The 21,512-nt window shown below is 36.1% G+C and overlaps 1 protein-coding gene across 1 annotated transcript in view; it reads right to left on the bottom strand.

Annotated features, from left to right (window-relative positions):
- The window catches only part of VAV3 (vav guanine nucleotide exchange factor 3), a 148,344-nt gene that overhangs the window by 53,456 nt on the left and 73,376 nt on the right, over positions 1-21,512 (bottom strand). The window contains exons 16-17 of the mRNA XM_077785484.1: positions 8,988-9,089; positions 7,663-7,763 (exon numbers count right to left, since the gene is read on the bottom strand). Coding sequence (XP_077641610.1) covers positions 7,663-7,763; positions 8,988-9,089 — 203 coding nt within the window. The remainder of the gene's footprint in view (positions 1-7,662; positions 7,764-8,987; positions 9,090-21,512) is intronic.

Below are 21,512 nucleotides of genomic sequence, written 5' to 3' on the forward strand. Positions count from 1 at the left end.
TTACAGTACTACTTAAAAATTAGGGAAAAAAATCCTGTGGGACATTAGAAAGAGTGAATAAAGCCAGTAACACTTCAGCACATACACACCACCACACATCACAAAAGGCACAAAAGAACATATCTTTCCTACACGTCCTGTGAACATCTAATCTGATAGCAGGTATTTGGGTGCACTCTAGATTCTGTGTCAGTGCCTTACCAAAGCACACACAGCTGTATTTGCCTATGTCTGCCTCTGGCAGTACACACGCTGCTGAGGCCCAGCACAAGCTGCACATGCCTGGTCTCTGCGCACTTCAGCACACTGGAAAACTTTTACTGTGCTGACTTCTGAACAGGAGGGCATAGCCACAGTAAAACAATAACTTTTGTTCCACAGAGAAAGGCTCCATCAGGCAGCGGAGTGTGGGAAAGCAGAAGGCCTGGCGTGCCTGGGCGGGCGGGCACGGCCCCGCCGCGCTCACGTACGCCCGCGGTGCCGCGCAGCACAGCCACGAGAGCGCTTCTGCGCCTGCCACCTTTCCAGAGGAGGCGTTTGCATTTCCAGAGGGAGCAAAGAAGAAACATAAGCCCGCCCAAAGGAAGAGATGCAGGTAGTCTGTTGAGGTTTTCTAAGCAGCCTGAGGGAATCGGTTGCACTAGTGCTGCTGAAATTCAATAAAATTTTGGTCTTTTACAATCTGATTATGCCTTCAGAATTTTTGCCAAAATCTGAATAAAATCTCCTCTTTTGAATGTTTGATCTCAGAGCATTATGAATGACTTGAAATGAAGTTACATAGGTAACTAGTTGCAAAAGAGGCCAAAATTTCTAATCCAGACTTAGGGGTTTTCTTTCTTTTCTATATTCTAAAGACTTACATTCATTTCAGCAGGTCATTTATCAAAAGGTTGAAATGGAAATGTTGTTCTAGCCTCCAATGGGAATGAATGAATCTGATTTTCAAACATTGCTGTTGAGTATTATTTTTACCTCTAGAAAATATCCCAAATCCAACTCCATCAATGAGTTCCATCTGGTGATCACAGCATCCCAGAGGTTTTTATAATAAATAATTAGGAAATTCAGTTATTAACTTTCAATAACTGAATAAGTGGGCTCAATAAATCCCTACATAAGATAATAAATACTCCTGATCATTCATATAAACTAAATTTCATTAAAAGGGAAATTATGGATTTGGATTAAAAAAAAACACCAACACTGATGGACCAAAAGGCCATTTGTGGATTCACAGTTAACACTTCAGGAATAGAAAACAATATCCAGTATCTGTATTTCCACCTAAAAGCCTATTCAAAAAATTAAGACTTGTTATTTCATTACAGTTTAAATATGCCTGTAACTCAGGATATTCTGTATTGAAATATTTGTATCATGTCCTCATGAAAGACCTGTTTCCCAAGCATTACACAAGTACATGACCAAGAAAACCTTTATTTTTATTTTTAGATGGGAAAAACAAAAAAGTAGCACGTGAGGATATCTACCAGCAGATATTTTACACACAACAACTTGACTTCAAGTTTCTGCTCAGTACCAGAGTGCCAATGAAATTATCAAGCGAGTCCTCAGTTCTGACAGCCACTTAATTAATGCTATAGTTCAGCACAGTTTTGGGGTTTTTCTTGTTTATTCATTGAGGCCACATTACCACTGGGTCACATTTTGATAATTATATTTTAATACAGAAGCAAGAGGAGCAGCAGCTGGTGCCAGTAAGTGAGGGAACAGAGCTCAGAAAATGGGAGTAAGCTGCTCTTCAGGGATGCAACACAGCAGCTGGATCTACATGCTAACTAAATGGAGTGTAAATAAAATGTATATGAAAGAAACTACTCACCTTTCTATTTTAAAACAAAATATTTAAAATATTTAAAATGCAGGAACTATGAACTAAGTCCCTTGGAAGGAGCTGTGGGATTACATGCTCCTTTCCAGTCATTTAGCCAGTCATTACTCAATCAGAACAAAATTAGAAATGTGACCCAGATGTACCACACAGTAGGACCCTAAAAAAATATCAAGTGCCCTAACTGGCTTTTGTTCAGGTTGAGCAAGAATCGTTAGTTAAGCAATACAGCTCAACCTCTGTTGCAGTTTTTAAAAAAGTGGTATAACTCCAATGAACTTTGTGAGATTTGAGCATTTACTTGTCAATTCAGTTGACACTAGAGGTTTGGAGGGGAGCCAGCAATTTTGCAACTATTGATTAAGTCAGCAAAAACATAGTGAAAGCTGCTGGTTTCTTTTGAGATGTCAAGAGCACAGGCTTTTCATGAATAATCTCTAACGTGCTGTAGCAAGCAATCAGGACATGAACAGCATGAACTGTATCACTGGGCATGCACGTTACTGTATGAGAGCAAATCTAAACTTAACCCATTCATATGCCAACATTAATTTTAGTTCATCTCACAGTGGAAGAAACTTTTCCATTGAAAGAAATATAATACCTTTTCAAATGAAATTATCCAAATGAGAAAGAAATCATGCATAAATTAAGCAAGATTTACTATAAAAATGACCAGCTAATGTTTTTCGAATCTATTTATGACCTGATGAGACACGCCTTTAACATTCCCTGGGAAAAGCAATATAAAGAAGAAAATTCTGTGGGTTTGGCATTATATTTAAAATATTCAAAACACTTTCAGATTCTAGAATCATTGGAGGTTTCTCTAATTAAAATATTCAATAGTCAGTAGAACCAGCAAGTATTTGCCTGAGAATACTTAATTTAACATAATTTGATGGACTTGGAAAAATTCCAGTCAAAAAATAAAAATGAATTGTTAATTCTGCTGGTTTAGACTGGGAAATAGCCTGGATTTCTTCAGTATGTTCTGGGCAGAGTGATACTGTTCTATCAATCCTATGAGGCCTCTGAAGAAATTGCAAGGGACACAGAACAGACTGTACAATAGAAGTGGGAACAATAAGAGATACAGCTTCTCCCTTTGGCTACTAATGGTGTGTCTTACTCATTCTTGCTTACCCAAGGCCCCAGTCTTAAGCATCCCCAGACACAAACCTTTCCAGCCAGTGGGAGAGCATCACCAGATGAGTGAAATTGCTCTGTGCCATGAAATAAGACACAGGAATGCAGTTGAAAAGCCAGATGTAACAAGAGAGAGGAGCCAGCAGAGAAAAGAACACCGTGTATATCTTTATAAATGGCCGGTGACAGAAATATGTCCAGCCATTTTCTAATCCTTGTGTTTAAGGATTAGAAAATGCAGTCATATAGTCTGTTTAAGACTCAAAAGAGTTCATCAGAACATTAGCAATGATTCCAAATCACAGAAAAAATAATTGATAGGGCAGAAAAGTAAAATATATGAAAATGTAGAGGGCTATTTGAGGATGTACAGGGCAGCATTTTAGGGGGAAAAAAACCTGTTAAATCAATAATGAAAGAAACAAGCCCAAAAGACCTCAACCAGCACTGCTATTTAAAGCAGCAAGGGCAGGAACATCAACCAAGAAAACCCTAGGGCTAAATGCAAACATTTTGTTCTATTTATTAATTCAACTGATTAACTCTGCATCTTTTATCACTAAAATTTCTACAATCTGCTGAACTGGCCTTCTTTGAAGCAAAACATCTGAAGAACTGGCATATGTTTGTGTATACGGCATAGCATGAGAACACAGCAATTTATCTTCAGATTTTGTCACTGTTTCTCTCATAAGTGTATCATCTAAATCTGACACTTAATTTTATCATTCAAAAGGTTTCATCTCTTTGGATGTGTTCCTTTTGAATTTTCACAAAGTGCAACTTGGAATGAAATTTTAAAAGATTTAATCCACTCAGGAAAGTTCTAAGCATTATTTCAGAAAGGCTGGCAAGAACATCTGCTCATGGTCTATAAAGGAAACAGAATCTTAAACTTTACAAAACCAGAAAATGCTGAGGATAATTCACATGTCTTTGAGAAACCTAATGGCATATTCCACTGCAGTGCTTTGAACTCTGATCACCTTTTTTCACATACGCCTCTAGAACTACAAGAGGTCTACAGAATACGAATGAAAATTATTTGAAACATAGAAAAAATTACACTTATAAAAAGATAACTAAAATATTGAAACTGTTCCATTTAGAGAATATACTATTAAGGAGTCAAAATAATTTATCATAGAGAAGCAGTCAGTCAAGGCTTTTCACAAAAGCCCAAAGTCACAGAGAACTCACTGTTCTAACACTCTGAATTCAGTGGGACATTTCCAAAAAAGGAAATGAAAAAGCATTATCAAGATGCAAAACTCTTCAAACACCAAAAAAGAAAGAAAGTTTAACAGGATCAAGCAGGGAGCAACATTCCTGGACACTGTCTACCACACAGGAGATTTGCACTTTGCAAAGTCATGCATCTGGAATGGCACTGGCAGAATGACAGAACACCAGATTAAACAGAAAATACATATATCTACACATATATAGATATATATTCCATGTCTGTAGCTATAATTAATACCATGTGACCAGGGAATAGTAATGTCCAGTTTCCCAAAAGGATGATTCAGGTTCACGTACATTATATCTTGTGGAAAAAGGCTGTAATAGTCCCCTAGCAAAAAATGTGGGGAGAAAAAACCAAACCAACCCACCATGCAACAAGTGTTCCAGGCAATATGCTGCTGTACAAGCCTTTGCCCAGTTCCCACAGGAGCAGCAAATGGCACTGATAAAAAATATTATATTTATAATAAATTTATCTAAATATTTCCAAATAAAAGTATTGAAAATTAAACCCATGTTAGATTGTTGTGCCTACAAAACATACTTCTTTCACTAAGTGCAGTGAAGATGTTGAATTTTACATTATATCTTTATGCCTGCATGCCTTTAATAACATTTCATAGCTTAGAAGGCATGAAAAGAATTTCTGGGAGACCTCATTTCTCAGTATAGCTCTAGAACAGATAAAGGACAGCTCCAAAAAAAATAATTCAAGTTTCACTAATCAATATTTTAGAGTGTTTTGATTGTCTCATCCCTTTCAGGCCCACATGGGAAGCAGGCTCTTTTACAGCTTAAACCTTTCCTTGGACTCTGCACATTATGAATGGCCAGCACTGGTCAGTCAACGCTTCTTTCTTTAAAAAGGCAAATAAAGAGTAAAAGAGGAAAGCAGTAGAGAAAAAACTGAGAATTTTCTTTCCTCCTCATTGTCCAAAGTCCCTTTATAAGATGGAGGGATGACATTTTCAGCTAGGTAAGCAAAATCCCTTGTCCTTTCCATGCTCATTGTTGGATAAAGGGGAAGTCCTGCAAGAGCTGCAGTGTTGAGTTGTATTTTGCAGTCATGATCATAGAGCAGACTGTAAGGAAAGACACAGCTCAGCACCTCCTGTCCTTCTCCTCAGGAGCAGGTAGGAGATACACAACTCTCCTGTCTTGTATGAGGGCTACAGCAAACAGTCTTTGCATAGAAGAAAAAACAGACTGAGAAGAGAAAGTGAAGTTTGAGGAGAGGACAGAGGGCTGAACACCTGGATGTAACCAAAACACGTTACACAAGCAAGGATCTAAGCATCCAGTTGCTTGGAATTTCAGTACACTATAATTCTACAAACACCAGGAAGATGATTTAAAGTAAAATCCAAAACACGATTCTGCTCCTTTGAATTTTTTAAATTATAATTTATTCCACTTTAAAAGAAGGAGAATTGTGACTTGTTGCTACTGCTATTTTGTTCTCTCTAGAAGGCTACAGCATTTCTTAAGTATGCAGGAAAATTAAAAGAAATCAGACCTTTTGTTATCTAGGCATTTATGGTCATTCTTACTGATGCATGTTGCACCATATGTGTCCACAGATATTTACAGAGGAACAGAAAGATAAGCTCCTGCCTCCTGGGGTGCCAGCTATCCAATTAAAATAAAAACTACAGAAGTGATTAAAAGAAAAGAAGCAAGACAAAGAAAAAAAAATAGAAGTAGGAGTGGTTTGTACCACAGAAGACAGTTCTTTTGGAAAGAACGATATGTGTTTGTTTTTCCATTCTATTAATTTCAAGTAATTGCTTTAAAACATTAAATTTTTAAGATAATTTTTAATTTTTATTTTCCTTAGAATATCTGCAGGAGGTGCTGTGAAAAGTCTGTGCTCTAAAAAGGGTTTCAGTAACAAATACTGTGATTGCTTGTATGGTTTTTAGATCTACAAAAGATTATTTGTAAAGAGTTCAGACTTGAAGGATAGCATGGAAGATTTCCAACACAGAAAAGCAGCTGAGAAAAAAAAAGTTTACTGACTGCAGCAAAAGTCAGTGCCTTCCACCGTGTTGATTTCATGGGAGACTGGGACAGGTAATTAGCACAGAGAGTCAAAAGCCAAGTACAAATCAGAAGTAATGCACACAGGAGCAAAGACAGAAACCAGCTCATACAGTGTTGAAAGGAACAACAAGCCAGAGTCAAAATTTGGAAACAGCGGTTTAGTAAAGAGCAGTGCATGAAGTCATCACATAATTCAAAAGTGGCAGAGAGAATATCTCTGCAACAGCACTTTACAAAGATTGTAGATACTAATGTCAAAAAGAAAATAGCCCAAGGGAAGAGGTTGCAGTAGCTTATATGAAATATGTGAGACATGAGAAACTTCACAAATTATTATAAAATAATTCTGAAAAGGAATGCAAATATTTTAAAGATGTGAGAATGATACATGACTAGAAACTTCCCCAACATATAAAACTCCATTTTGCAGAAATCATTATGTGCTCCCAATGGCTTTTCTTTTTTAAACACAACAGCAAATCAAAATAATCTCTAGAAAAAAGAACCTTTGAGAAGCTGGACAGAGGAAAGAGTCAAAAATAGCACTAGGATTATATGACTGTGGCAATAGTATAACAAACTCACTACAGCCAAGGGAGTAGGAAATAGGGGGGGAAAAAGGGTGGCCAGTGATGGGGGCTAACACTGAGCAGTCTCAGTGGGAGATCCAGAAGATGTCAGGACGAGATTTACAGGTATAATACTGAACAGAATGGGAAGATGACAAATTCTGGAGTTATTTGTGGGAGGCCAAATGATAGTTGAAATCAAAAGATTTCTTAAGGTCCCAGAGAGCAGAAAAACAGGGAAAGTGCAAAGTGACAGTGGCCAGAGAAGAAATTCGCTGAGCAATTGATTAAAAGGGAAAAAAAAATAGTTCTTAGCTGTGGGAAGTGGGTAGCCATCAATCACCTTTTTGTGAATATTGTGAGTGGACAGAAACCATGGAAACCAAAGAGATGAAAGAGGAAGCTGAGGCAACATAAACAGCTTTAGGAACTGAGAGCAAAATACAAAAATTGACATAAAGGGAGAAGTACAAGGATGATAGATGATGTGCTGTACTGTAGGGGTTATATATAAGTAGTCCACAACTGAAACAAGAGGAATTCCTTGTTGTATGTGACATTGAAGAAGAAATTTGGTTTGACCTGTAACAGTTCTCTCCTGCTTTGGAACATTTCCATTTAGTAGCAATAAAAATCCCTATGAATCCTAAATGCAATTCTAATTGTGCTTATAAATGGTAGCTTCACAAGTACACATGTTACAATAAACACAAATTAGAGGTAAATTAAACCTTAATTATATCTAGCAAGTTTTATGTCCTAATTAAAAATGGTATTCTAACAATTAAAATGACTTACCACCTAAATTAGCTCTGCCACAATTGTCTAGTCTTCCTAAACATTCTTTGTGTGCTCCAGCTCCACACTTAGAACATAAATAGCCTTGATAAAATGTTCCCCTGGAAAATAAAATTAAGTAGTGATACATTAGAGGTGACAAATTCCACACATAAAGGACATAAGAAACATGGCAGAAGGTATTAGAAGTAATTTGTTGTTCTGCATAATGATAGTCCTTAAAGGCTTGAGAAAAAGTGACAACTGACAAACAAGCAGCTCATCTGCTTTCTGTCACTACAAGCCATTTAAAAATCACAACCAGTTTTTTTCGACTACTAGTAGAATAACAGCCTCCATTTCAATGTAATTCAAAGCTACTTCAGAACAGTACACTTGAAATTGTACCATAATGCATCTATCCTACTACAGTTCTACACTTCATCTCAGTGGGAATTTGCTTATGCAGCATGAAGAACAGGATCCAGTTCAAGAGAGTTGTAAGCTTGAATATATATTTAAGCATTGAGTAGTTTTTAGCTGTATGGCAAATATTCTTGACTTGAAATTAGTTCAGTTTTTTAAAAATATATATCATGGACACTTCAGGTAATATCTGGAGCTGCTACTTCCTCTAAATGTCTCTGTACCACAGGGTGGCACTTGGGAATACCCAGCTGGTGGCCCATGGAGAACCCAGGCAGCATCCTGGGGGCTGTGTCCTGCGTGCACAAATGCTCCTCAGCATCAGCACTTAGTACAGACCCAGTAACTCAACTACACTGCTCCAAAGTCAGAAATTATCCCTCCTGACTTTTAAGTTTAGAAGGTCTTCACCCCTGCTCATAGTCACTTAGACCATAATGGATTGAGGGGGAAAAACTCAAAAAAAAACCTCAAAAAAAACCTCAAAAAAACCCAAAAAACCAAAAAACCACTCAAAAAAACCCAAACAAACAAAAAAAACCACCTCTGAAGATACAGGTCAGTCTGACTAGTCAGGAAAAGTATTGCTAAAGGAAGAAAAAATGTATGGCAAGGAGGAACATAACTGAAGTTAATTTCAATTATTCCATGCCTATACTTAACAAAGGCACTACCCAACTACTCACACTCAAATACACTTGCTAAAATGCTGCGGCTTCATTTTTCAGAATATCAACAATGTGCAACATAGAATCATAGAAGGGTTTGGGTTGGAAGGGACCTTAAAGATTATCCAAACTCTCTGCCATGGACAGAGACACCTTTCACTAGACCGGGATAATGCTCAAAGCCCCATCCAGCCTGACCTTACAGGGGCAAGAAGAGGGGAGACCACCATCCAAAAAAAACCTTTACAATACCTCAGAAGCATCTGACAGACTTTGCAAGATGTCACCCGACTGAAGGTGTGCATTTTGAACTCATGAAAGCTTGTATCTGCATAGTCTGGCCGGATGTTCGACCTAAAAACAAAATTTGAAAATTTCCATTAAATGAAATCTAGAACATGAGGCAACATTCACAGCGGGAAATCTTAACCCACAAACAACTAGTTTTATTTAGACCTTAATGTTTTTCACTGACAACAACCAGAAGCATGAACTTTACCAAACACCTTGAAATTAAATCTGGATTATGGTATTATGCAGACTTCATAAATATACACTACAACTATCTTAGTTGTCATAATAAATAGAAAATTAAACATCTGGTTTTTATTCTTGTTTGAGTAACTAGGATCATTCTCAACAATATTTTAGTATGTCAATGCACAAGGAAAAGCAGCTCACAGCCTGAGAAGCACCATATTTGAAAACATATTAGTAGCAAATTTAGGACAGTTAGCTCATAACTATGCAGCAAAATACTGGATAACCTGAGTGCTTTCAAAACAATTAGAAAATATTCACCAGGATTTGGTAAGCCTTGTGTTGCACAGTGCCTACAGCTGTAGATGCACACAGTAAATTAAACAAAATAAAAGATCACTATTCACACTGCCAGATACTGACACAGTTATAATAAGCAGACTTATTTCCAAAGATCAGATTTATGTACAAAGCCCTGGTCCACTACTGTACTTATGTTTTGTTTACCTTCCCTACTGATCCCTTTTAAAAACAGGAGTATAATTTAAATGTAAACCATCCATCATTTGTTGCACCACTGACTGTTTTCAGATTGAAATTTTATTAAGTAATCTATTCAATTTTTTCTGTCATCTGCCCCATTTCTGAGACTGAATGGAAGAATAGGCATTTTCAATTAATTTCTTTTTTTCTTTTTTTTTAATTCAATAATATCCCCAAACTAGCTTAACACTGTCAAAATCAGTAATGCTGAAATGGTAGGTACATAATATTAATCTAGACTGTATCAAACAAGAAAAAAAAATATAGTAAGGGCTAATGAATTTTTTACTATTATTTATATTAGAATGTTTAGGACTCCATACATTTCTGGTATTTTTCTATCAAAAACATAGCAAGGTATGATGCATAAAAATGAAAATAGGAAAAAATAATGAGGGCAGGAATGCAAGAATCTACAATACTCAAAGGATAAACTAGAAGCCTTTTCCAACATAGAAAATTACATATTCTTCCATTAAAGTTGGAGATATTTATAATACATAAGAATGAAACTTATAAGTAACTTCCAGACTAAAACACAAACTGCAGTGAAACACAGATAACCATGCAAGCATCACTCCCTCTTGGATAGCATTAAAAGACTAACAAAAAAAATTCAAAGAATCTGTTTAAGTACCCAGTGTCAGAAAGGTCCATCTTCAAATCTGCCCGCTGAAAATGAAACTGTACTCAAAAAGCAAAAGGAATTTTGCTTCTATGCCTGAGAATAACCTTACAATCAGTACTGTTTTAACTACCTCACTTGTGTCTCTTTCTGCTCTAATATGCAAGATGGCAATTCCACAACTCCTGCTAACTGAAACAGGTGTGCATACTACCCATCCACAGCAGGAAGGTACTGTAGCAGGATAAAATTAATCTCATAAAGAACATTTTAAACCATGAGAAAAAGAATTATTATTTTTCGGCTCTTAACTAGGTACAGTCTATATTTCACTTGTCTGCTAGAAGGCTGCCAAAACTTCTTAGGCTACACTCCAAGCAATCCTGAAAAATCCCTAGAACAAGTTGCAGTACTTCACTCCCAAAAAAAGCTCATTTTTATTGACCATTTGGTTCAGAGCAGGACATTTTGCAGAACTGTGTTCAAAGTCTAAGCCAAAAGTGCAAGACTCATGAGATTGAAAGCATATCAAATTAAACCTAACAACCTGACCATTTTTCAAGAAGAAACCAAAGAAAAAAATACCATTCATTTATTAGAACAGAATCAATCTTCAAAAATAGTAAGTGAATCAAAAGAAAAAAAAACATTACAACTTTATATAGACAGGAGTTTAACACATGGATGTGACTACACGACTTTCTTCCATATGTAAAAATTCTCTTTCATTCTTCTCTCAGGCTATCTTCCACAAAGGTTGAAGTGTGTGAACTACTCAAAATATACCTCTCATTAACAGAACAAAGATGATACACTGTATTCATTCTCTGTTATAGTAAAAGGAGTATTTCAAAAGAACAGTGCAAAGTAAGAAATTGCATGCTTACTCTGGAGACAGAGTGCTGTAAAGTGAAGCACAGTATGGAAAGATAATTAGTGATACAACAAAACCCAGAAAAATAAAATCAACATGTGTTGTCTACTGCAAATGTAGAGGTAGAATAAGGAAAGCTCTGTAGAAGAACATTCACTGCAGTGCTACTGTGGGCAGGGAAACTCTTGCACATTCTGCTGCCAGATCAGTAATGCTGCATTATGGCAAATCCCATTCTGTAATCCCATCACACATCACATCAGACAAGGCCGAGATGATGCACTATAGCAGCATGTATAGAGCAGCAAGCCTTTCAATGCAAAGTCAGAAACTTAATGAATGTAAAGGTTTGATATTTTCTTTTTCAATATATTTCTTATTTCTTTTCCAAAATCAAGTAACAAAAAAATAACCAAATTTGATTAATATGTGAAAGTTTACAACTAGAGATTAAGCATAATTCATCTGTGGCTAAGTACAATTACAAGGACTATAGGAATCTTTTTCCCACAAAACCTTTCAAACTGAAAATTACATACCATGTTTTGAGTTTTCAAATACAGCAAATAAAGCTGATAATGCAAAATAGTCATGGCATAGCATGCAGCTTTTCAAAGCCATGTCCAACCATAAAGAAACTCTTGGTTATACCATGGAAGTCTTACACTGATACCCTCAGAAGAGAGATCAGAGCTCTCACAACACACTAAAGGGAGCATTTCATCCTTCTCATTTTTTTTCTCTTCTACTTCCCAACCAGCAGGCACATTGCAAGACAGAAAAAACCTGAGTATTTATGTCAATAATAATTTTGAGATTAATACTACTTCCTGCTTCAGAAGAAGGATTTCTTGTTGAAGACCAAAAAAAAAAAGAAAACTAGATGTAATTGATAGCAAAATTCAAATGTATTGAAGCAATTAACATTTCTTTTGGGTCATACAATGGATTCCTTCACTATCACAGTGGGACAGCCAAGCTCTCCTGCAGACTCCTCAGTTCCTCCTACCACAACCACTGCTATTATGAGGTGCCCCAGGCAGCAAAAAAATTTTTCTGTTTCTGCTGTCAAACAATCTTGATGAGTGGCCAGAGCAGGAAGTCACTCATACACCAGAAATACTTAATCTGAAGTAAATAGTGACACAGAATACATTCCTCGTTTGTAAAACACTTTTTTTTTTTTTCAAGCAATAGCAATGTGGGAAGGGAAAAGTAGTTTTCCTTTGTCTCTTTTACTTTCTCTCCAGGCAGTTTTAACTTCCCCACTCCAGCAGAGACAAAATGTCAATGTGAATCTGTTATTAGGACAATTTTTCCAATTCTCTCCTCAATTCAGCACCAGAGGTTTTATAAGGGACAACCACATGTGTCATCTCTTGCACGGTGCTGGAACCCCATAACCAAATTTACTCCAGTCACTACTGCAATGTCCTTGGGCTGCCCCTGAGCCTTCTGAGCAAAGATTTCTCTTTGCAATTTACTTCCAGAATATTAGTCCCACTGGGACCAATTCACTGCTACACCACCAAGCCAGAGACCTGCAGGTGCGTATCTCACGAGTCTCTGTCACTTGGACATGCAATTCTTGTCTCTGCACGAGCCACGGGAGCCACAGTTCCAGGGGCAGAATGACCATCTTCTTCAGTCAATCCTCCATCTCTGAGTAGTCCCTTTGTCTTTAAACTTTTGGAAGTTCAGTGTAGAAAAGTTACCCAGGTATCTTATTCAATTGTCCTTCATATCATCAGCCTTTGGAGCACTCCTTGTGCATATGAAATATTCCCCTCCTAAAAATATTCTCTCCACATTTGCAGTGCCATTTCTTTCTACTGACTTGTTCTTTTCAGAAGAGTAAATTGACCATAGGCCAATCTCATCCCACCCACATAATGCAACACCTTTATAAATGGTGTCAGGAAGTGTCACGTTATCAACCGGCCCCCACAAGCTTCTGAAGACAAAATCCATTCCAGTAATCATCATTTTCTAGATTAATGGCACAGCTGACCACAGAGTAATGATATAGATAGCCCAAAATTGTCTTGTCAGACAAGACATCTAGGTGCTTACTCCTATGCCTGTAGAATGAGGAATAAATTCTCTTGACTATCCTGCCTCAAAATACAAAAAAAAATAATTGTTCATATGAAAAAAATGAAACTGTTTAAATTACAATTTTCTCACACTAGCAGTTGGGATAACACATCAAAGACTCAAAAGTCACGCTTAAACCTCAAAACATAAACATCTCACAATCAAAAGACAAATACTTAAGTCAAAAAAAAAAAAAAAAAAAAAAACACCTTGGCAATCTTGACATATCCAATTCTGTAAGTCCTATGCCCCATTTTACAAATCTGAACTTTGATCTAAAGTGTTGCCAAGGTGTATATGCAATGAACTGTACATCATTAGTATCGAGCAACTTAAATAAGATTTCTGACTGTAATTTCCTTACTTAATCAAAACCATATTCTCATGAGAAGACATTTAAATCAGAATGTGTCTGAAGAGCAGTAGAATACCACAGGCATTTGGCTCTTTTATAGCAACAACTTAGGGCTTTATCAGCATTCTTACATTCATGTTTTTTCATGAAAGCTATACAGAGTACCTTCCACAATAGGTTGGAATAAACAAATAAATTACATCATCTTCAGGGGGATAGGCACAAATATACTTTCTTTTACTGTCAGTTACACTTCCTCTACAAAGGTAGGGCTTACAAAATAAAATGCACCAGGAAAACAACTGAACATTCAGCCACAAAACTCAATCTTTTCTACAAAATATGTAAATACTACAGATGTTTCCCAATATAATAAATAAATGGCTGAGAGACAGCTTACTATCTAGTTCCTACCTCCTATTTTTCCCAGGTGGAAAATAAATATATTAAAATCCCATTAAGTCTTCATTTCCAGAAAGGACATATTTCTAAATCTATTCAAAATGAAAAAAAAAAGTCTTATAGTCTTATTTAATAAATTTTTCTATACTGAGTGTATCTTTCCTTGAATGTTTAGCAATTCAGACACTTCAGTATTAGCCTTGAAGACCAAGAACAGTCTCACATTTGACATACTACTGAAAGCTTACTGGCTGCCAAATCTAACAGAAATATAATCAAGGGATAAAATGAAATATTACATTTGTTAGATTAATTACATCCTTACAGCAAGTTTAAATATTAAATATGATATTAATAAAATGCAAACCACAGGGCCTTTACTGAAAAAGAGTGGACAAAAGAGAAAAAGTGGCTTTATGAAAATGCAAAGAGTAGGAGAAAAATAGAACGTGAAGCCTTTGGCTCCTGGTTAGGAATGTCAATCTTGTAGCACAAAACAAGCAAGAAGAAGTAAGGAGAAGCTATTCAGCAGCATAGAGCACTGCAAATCTACTATCTTATGGCTTCACATCCAGCAAGGAGTTAAAGGAAGGAGCCTTCAGAACACAGCACAAGGGAAAATACTTCTTTCTTTTATTACAAATTTATTTACCATCGCATTTAATGCTACCAATTAGAAACTGTAGTTTAAATAACCTGCAAGGTCCAATGTTGTCCTCCACTAGTGCCTAGTTCTCTCTTTCTCACTGTACTTTGAGGGCTATTTCTTTTAATTGCTTCCCTGGCAGTTTTTCAGTACCAGCTTGACTTCAGCAATTAAGACCTTTACAGATTCCCCCCCTCCCTGGGTCTAGGCAACTGAAAAGGTGTTGCTTAAACCCACTACAAACAATTCAATTAATGTTGAAAAATTGCTGCTCTGGAGTACTTAATTAAAACTTAACTTCTCTCTCCCAGACTTCAAGTATTTTTAAATTAAATTTGTTTTTCTTCTTAAACTGGAAAGGAAAATGTATTACAGGAGGGAAAACAATCCTCTGAAAAAGTTTGATATTCCTCAGATACATAAGCACATCCATGCTTAAGCACAGCATGTAGAGGAAAACAAGGAATGAACATTTCACATAAAGAGAAATGCAAAAGTAACCTTTTGCAAACAGATCAACAAAGTTCCTTTCAAAAGTAAACTGGCTGCAAAACAAGAGGATATCAGCAAGAGCAGGTGCTGATCCAGATAACCTTGGGTAGATCACTGCTGTTAAATACAAAGCAAGCAAAGGCCTTGTAAACACTGACTGAATCAAGTCATTCTTAGAGGACTGATGATAAACCTCTCAGGCATCTCTTAGGCCCAGAGAAGTTCCTCCAGTCTGCCCCAGCTCAGTGGCACTGGCATCTTGGAGAGCAGAGAAGCTCCTCTTCCCCAGCAGCAATCCCAGCAGTTCATATTCCACATCAGTTTTCTGAGGAATATGAAACAGCAACAGTTTTTTGGGTTGGAAACAGGCTGTGGAGCAGCCATGGGCTCTGCATAACAGTACAGTGAGACAGCTGCCCGCCCTTTGGGGATGACAGTTCTTCCCAAAAGGGAAAAAAAACCCAAACATTCTAGGAAGTTCTAATTATTCTTCTTATTTTGGATTTCACTTCTTTTCACAAAAATACTATTTAGGTCAGGTCTCAAAGATCATTTTCCCACCTTAGTCTCTCCAAGAAATGCAATCGTGTCACAAGAAATTATGCAGAGTTCAGTTGTATGTACGTGCTTGAAAAATGTCCATCATTTTGGAAATGCATTATATTTGAAACTGAATAGCCATTACACTTGATTGAAACTTGGCTTTAGAGAATAGTTAATGCATGAATGTCCACCTGTGAGCCCAGAGGCATAACAAATAAGGAGATGCATGAAGTATCAGATAGAGTCTGCAGTGAATTGCAATTGTTTTAAGTATTAAAAGAAGAAATACTACAGGGAGCTCAGATAAAACTCCATACCTTGAACTCTCCTCAACTCTCAACCTCAAGTTAGACCTTTGCATTTCAGAGCTGATGTTATTCTGCACTCCATGTTATGCTTATAATAATTTAAAATGCTCCATCCAGAACTGTTCAGAATTATGGACATCCTGAGCATGAACTGCTGAAGATCATTTTCAAGTGTATGTGATGTGAAATCTGATGCTGTACTCATGCAGTATAGCTTGTAAAGAAAACAGCACAGGTTATTAGCTCTGGATACTGAAAATTTTCATTCCCGGTTTCCTTATTGTATAAATAATTGGCATCACTGCAGAAAATGCATCAGTAAACCCAAATCTAATGTAAGTATTTCTATGATACTTGTTGCTAACAGAAATTATTTATGAAGACAACATAAGTTTAAATTCCTAGTTTGTGGCAAAGTTACCTCCTTTCAAAACTTTAAGCACCTTAAAATTCAGCCATGACAATTGTTACTAATAGTCTCAGAAAATTTTGGAAAACTTTACTAGCACCACAATATAGCTATTACCACATAGTCAAATGCCACCTAGACAGTAAAAAAAACCCAAAAATTAAAACACCACCAACCCCACAACAGTATTTTACTGTCAAACAGGACTAAAAGCTCTCTCTCAGCCAAACCTCATATGAAGAATTTAATGCAAAGTAGGTCCCAAGACATGGACCTCACTCCCTGCTGTGACACACACCAGACTCACCCTTAGGATCCCAGTCCCTACAAACAGAGCCAGCCGTACATTTGCATTCTGCTTACTTTACACTCCACCCATTCCAGCTCTGTGCACAAACACCATTTCAACTGGTCAAACAGCATGCTGTCATTTAATAGAAAGGCATTTGTGCAATAGCAAAGTAAGAGGACAGAGAGAAAGCCACAAAAAATAATTTACAAATAAGGCAAATTTACAATAATATTTTACAAATAAGGCAAAATCCTTGTAAAGATTAGAAAATGAATACTTATTTAAGTACTACTTTTCTAATCTTTACAAAGATTTTGTTATTTATCAAAAAAAAAAAAAAAAAAAAAAAAAAAAAAAAAAAAAAGAGGCATTCCTAAGGGATATTCTCACTAAACTCACTGGAGATGAATGAGCAATGCCATTTCACAAAGGATGATTTGCAGTTTCTTTCTTACCTTCTCTTTTCAGGAGCAATGCTGATTACTTACAGCTAATTCATTTTCTCTGTTCCAGCTTGGCTGTTATATATCAGAGTCATCTTTGAAAATGCTATTTACTGAAGTAATCAATCAATCAATTCTCCATATGCTAATTCTCAAACATTCTGGTTTGCCACATCAAAGGGTCTTCATCAAGAAGGCATGTTATAAAATTAAATTAACCATATCACAAGTAAATTGTGCTTTTGATCAAGAACACACAACTTCTAAGAATTTACTAGGAAATTTGCTTATTTGATCATATGATGAGTGGCTTTTTTGAGATCAAGGAAATTATCTTGTTAACTTTTTGGAAATGTACTGCATTGTTTCAAACAAGATAATTGCTTTCCTTTTTCATTATCAGTCTACTTCCCCAAAAAGCATGGGAGGTGAACTGCTTTGAGCTAATCTATTCCTGTATAACTTTTTTGAACACTACCTGATAGGAACAAAGCTCTGTAACACATCAGTATTTGCAAATCAAAAGCATCTATACTTTATATACTTCTATATTCTATGGCTGAAGCTTATTTGTGAAAGCTCTAAGTCTTACAAATGCAATTTTACCAAGCTACTTGTATTGGTCAGCTTTAAATATTTTATCATATTTACACTTAACTGAAGACAAGTCTGTATTTTGGAGTCAAAAACACTGAAAATACAGGATTTATACAGCCATTCACTTGTAAATTATTAGATAAATACTTCTATGTGCTAATAAAAGGTAGCATTGGTTTGCAGGGTGAGACTGATATCTATTCATATAACCAGATTATCAAGACGAATATGTAATGGAGTATTCCATGTTTTAACACTGAAAACACTCCTTGCATGAAAAAGGCCAATATTAAGATGGCAGTACTTTATTTTTATGATGTAGTGTTACCACAAATTTATTTCACTGAATTTTAAGAAGCACTAATTTTTCTAGTAATATTCCTCAGATATTGTAAGGTAAGTTGTAAAAACTTAAGTATTAGGATATTTTTGGGTTTTGTGAACTAGAAGACATAATATCGAAGTATATTTATCATCTTTAGGTGTTTACCCACTTTTTCAAAAATTCTGGTTTGCTTTCACATTTTACACTGTTCTTACACTGTGCTTTTAATCAGATCTAGCATCTTCACACAGTTCTTGCTGTGTCTGGAATAATCTAAAGAAATTTTATAACTATAAATATGTTGTGAATGATTGCTTATAACTCTGAAAAACATTTGATCAAAACCAACTGGAGTCACAGCAAAGAACAGGCAAGCATTCTTCTTTAACAGACATGAACTTGGCATTAATTTTTGGAGTATTGCAATATCTATACTGATGAAAAAACCCCAGGCAGACATGTTTGTTTATTGCTTTGGTAACCTGTGTGAGGTTGATACAAGTGCAACACCTCTGCAGGTTATTTTTAAAATGCAGCAGACATCTTAAGGCTTTTATGATGCTCTGATAAGAAAGCTTTAATTTAATATGGCAGTGTTCAATATGTCAGAGCTCAAATATTCTCTCAGAAGAAAGCTTAATGCACATGTATTATTAATGCACTATCTGAGGGAACAGATCTATTGGAGTGGAATCTGACCAATGTCATTAGTCACAGACTGCAAAGCGAATATGAAAATACAAATGATAATAGGTAAGAGGACACTCTGCACCTACCTTGTGCCTTGTACTAGTTTTCTTTAAAATTTAGAAAACTAATGAGCTCTGGGTGCAATTTATGTAGTTTGCCTAATCTAAATGGTGCACACACCAGGTTTGATAATCAGTGAATCTCTGGATTATTTCCTCACTATCAGATGATATGTTCTGCACCCCTCGAGTTACAAGGTGGGAATTTATGTTGAATTGAAGCAGCAATTTTTCAAAAACAGGTTAGATTATACCTGAGCTGCTGCACAAACTCTCTAGTGACCCAAAACAAAGTACAGTGTAATTAAAACTAAAACCAGTATTTTGTGAGGGCTGTACAGCTTACATGTCTGAAATCTTTTATTTAGGTATTTAAAAGAAAAATCAGATTCATTAACTCCACACAATTAATGCATACCTTAATCACTATAATGAACCTGTTTCCCACTGATTTTTCAGGCATTACTAATTAGACATGACATTAATATTGCTGTTTCAGCTACGTCAAAGCAGTAGCTGAAATCATAGTACTTCAGAAGGTGAAATTTTAACTGTTCCTCTGCCTGCAAGATCGTTTCATAAATTTCTCCATTTGTGAAAGGCAATAGTTGAGTAAAGTCTAATTAAAAGGTGTGTTACAACACTGAGACTTTACAATATTGGTTCTATGTGTCTTGAATTCCAGCAGGACTAAAGCTGACACAGCCCTGGGCAACCTCAACCTTGCAGAAGACTGAAGCCAAAAATCTCTATACACCTCTTCCAACCTAAATACTCCTTTAAATTGCATTTATGTGTAAGATGTTCCTATACTCAAGTCAAGTTTGCTGACAGTCCTTTTTACACTAGATTACAAAACCCAGTTAAGAAAGGCTTAATTAAATTAGGAAACTGGACAACATAATGACAAAATAAATTCAGCACAAACCAGCATAAGATATTACATGTCATATTACACTAATGGATTCAAATATTTTCAGTGGGAAAATATATTCTGCAGCCTTTGATGGGAAAGATCTCTGCTGTTGTGGTGATGAGCACACACACCTGCTTCAAGCTCTGCTGTGATTAAGAAACAAACTACACACAAAGTATTTAGTGGATGGAACAGGGTGTTAAGTGTCAGCATGAGATAGAAATAACAACAATCAACAGATTCTTTCACTATTTATTCTATCATCTTATGAGAAAATAGAAGAATTAAATTCTTCTTAGCAATGATGAGATAAGCAGTTGCTCTGTAACAAGAAATTAAGCCTTGTAATTAGTCAGCTAAGTAACAATATAACCAAGGTACACACCTAGAATATGTAGATATGCATATAAAAGAGGAAACGCGATTCAACTTTCAAGGAGTATTTTCTTTTTATAAAGAATGGTTAGCATAAATTTATTGACACAAATATTAGCCAACTATTTTTAAAAATAAGCATTTTTAAAACCAAAAAGCATGTGTAGAAGAGCTTTCTAGGTGAAAAATATGAATCAACACTCCCACCTTTTAGCATAAGCTGAATAAATGAAAGTATTACATATTTGTTCTGATTCTTTTGGTGTTTTCAATACTGGAGGAAAGAAATTAGACAGGATCTGCTACTAGAAAATATAAAAGATTTGTGTCCCACACAATCAGTTTTTGAGGTTTAAAATGGCCTAGTTATAGCAAATAAACCATGCACTTTATCACATTTCTGACAAACTTTCATTTAATACATGATGTCTCTAATTTGGCTGAATGGGAACAGTAATTTGGCTGTACACTTCCATCAATATTATCCTGGATATGGAATGACTTTGCATTTAAACCAATGCTATTTGACATGCTAGACCAAATTTAAACATTCCAAGTCTGGTACAGTAGTCTTTGCAGCACTATCTTTGACAAGATGATTATTTACCCTTGCAGCTAAAGGCTCATCCACTACTCTGAACAGAGCTTCAAGAACAAAATAGCAACTGCTCAAGTTGGCCAGTGTCACAGTTAAGCCTCCCATCTCTTCCAAGGCAATAAGCAGGTTATACCCCCCGAGCATGCAGAACGTGCATTCCCCCACCAGCAAGAGAAGAGTTACAACAATGGCTCCTCTGAAAACATCCTCCAGTGGTTTCTGACAGACAGCTTTAAGAAAACATCTCCAATCCACCAAAGAGCTTGACTGCAATATTAACTATGCTGCCCCAGTGTCCTGCTTCATTTTATTGTGATCTAGAAAATCCAGTGCTCCAAAAGAAGCAGCAATTTTGGGTTGTACACCAACCCAAAACTTTTTTTGGGAGCTATAGCAAATGAGCAGCTGTGGCTATTACTATGTCTATGTCGACAGCATCAAACTCAGTGCAGCCAGACCACAGAATCATTGTTGTATAAGGATATGCTGTATGAAGAGGCTTCAAGAACACCCATGAAATTCTTAGGAGAAAAAGAAATCAGGGTGTTTAGTATATTATATATTTTCTAAATAAAGCAATAGTCTCAGAAAAATAGCAAATACATACTGTAGGAACAGAGCTGCAATAAGTAAAAAACAATCTATAAATAAAATAAATAAAAACCATTTGCTCAGTTTCCTATGACCAGTAACCCAGCATTTCCAACC

Source organism: Lonchura striata, chromosome 9 (genome assembly GCF_046129695.1).
Source record: "Lonchura striata isolate bLonStr1 chromosome 9, bLonStr1.mat, whole genome shotgun sequence".
NCBI classification, from domain to species: domain Eukaryota; kingdom Metazoa; phylum Chordata; class Aves; order Passeriformes; family Estrildidae; genus Lonchura; species Lonchura striata.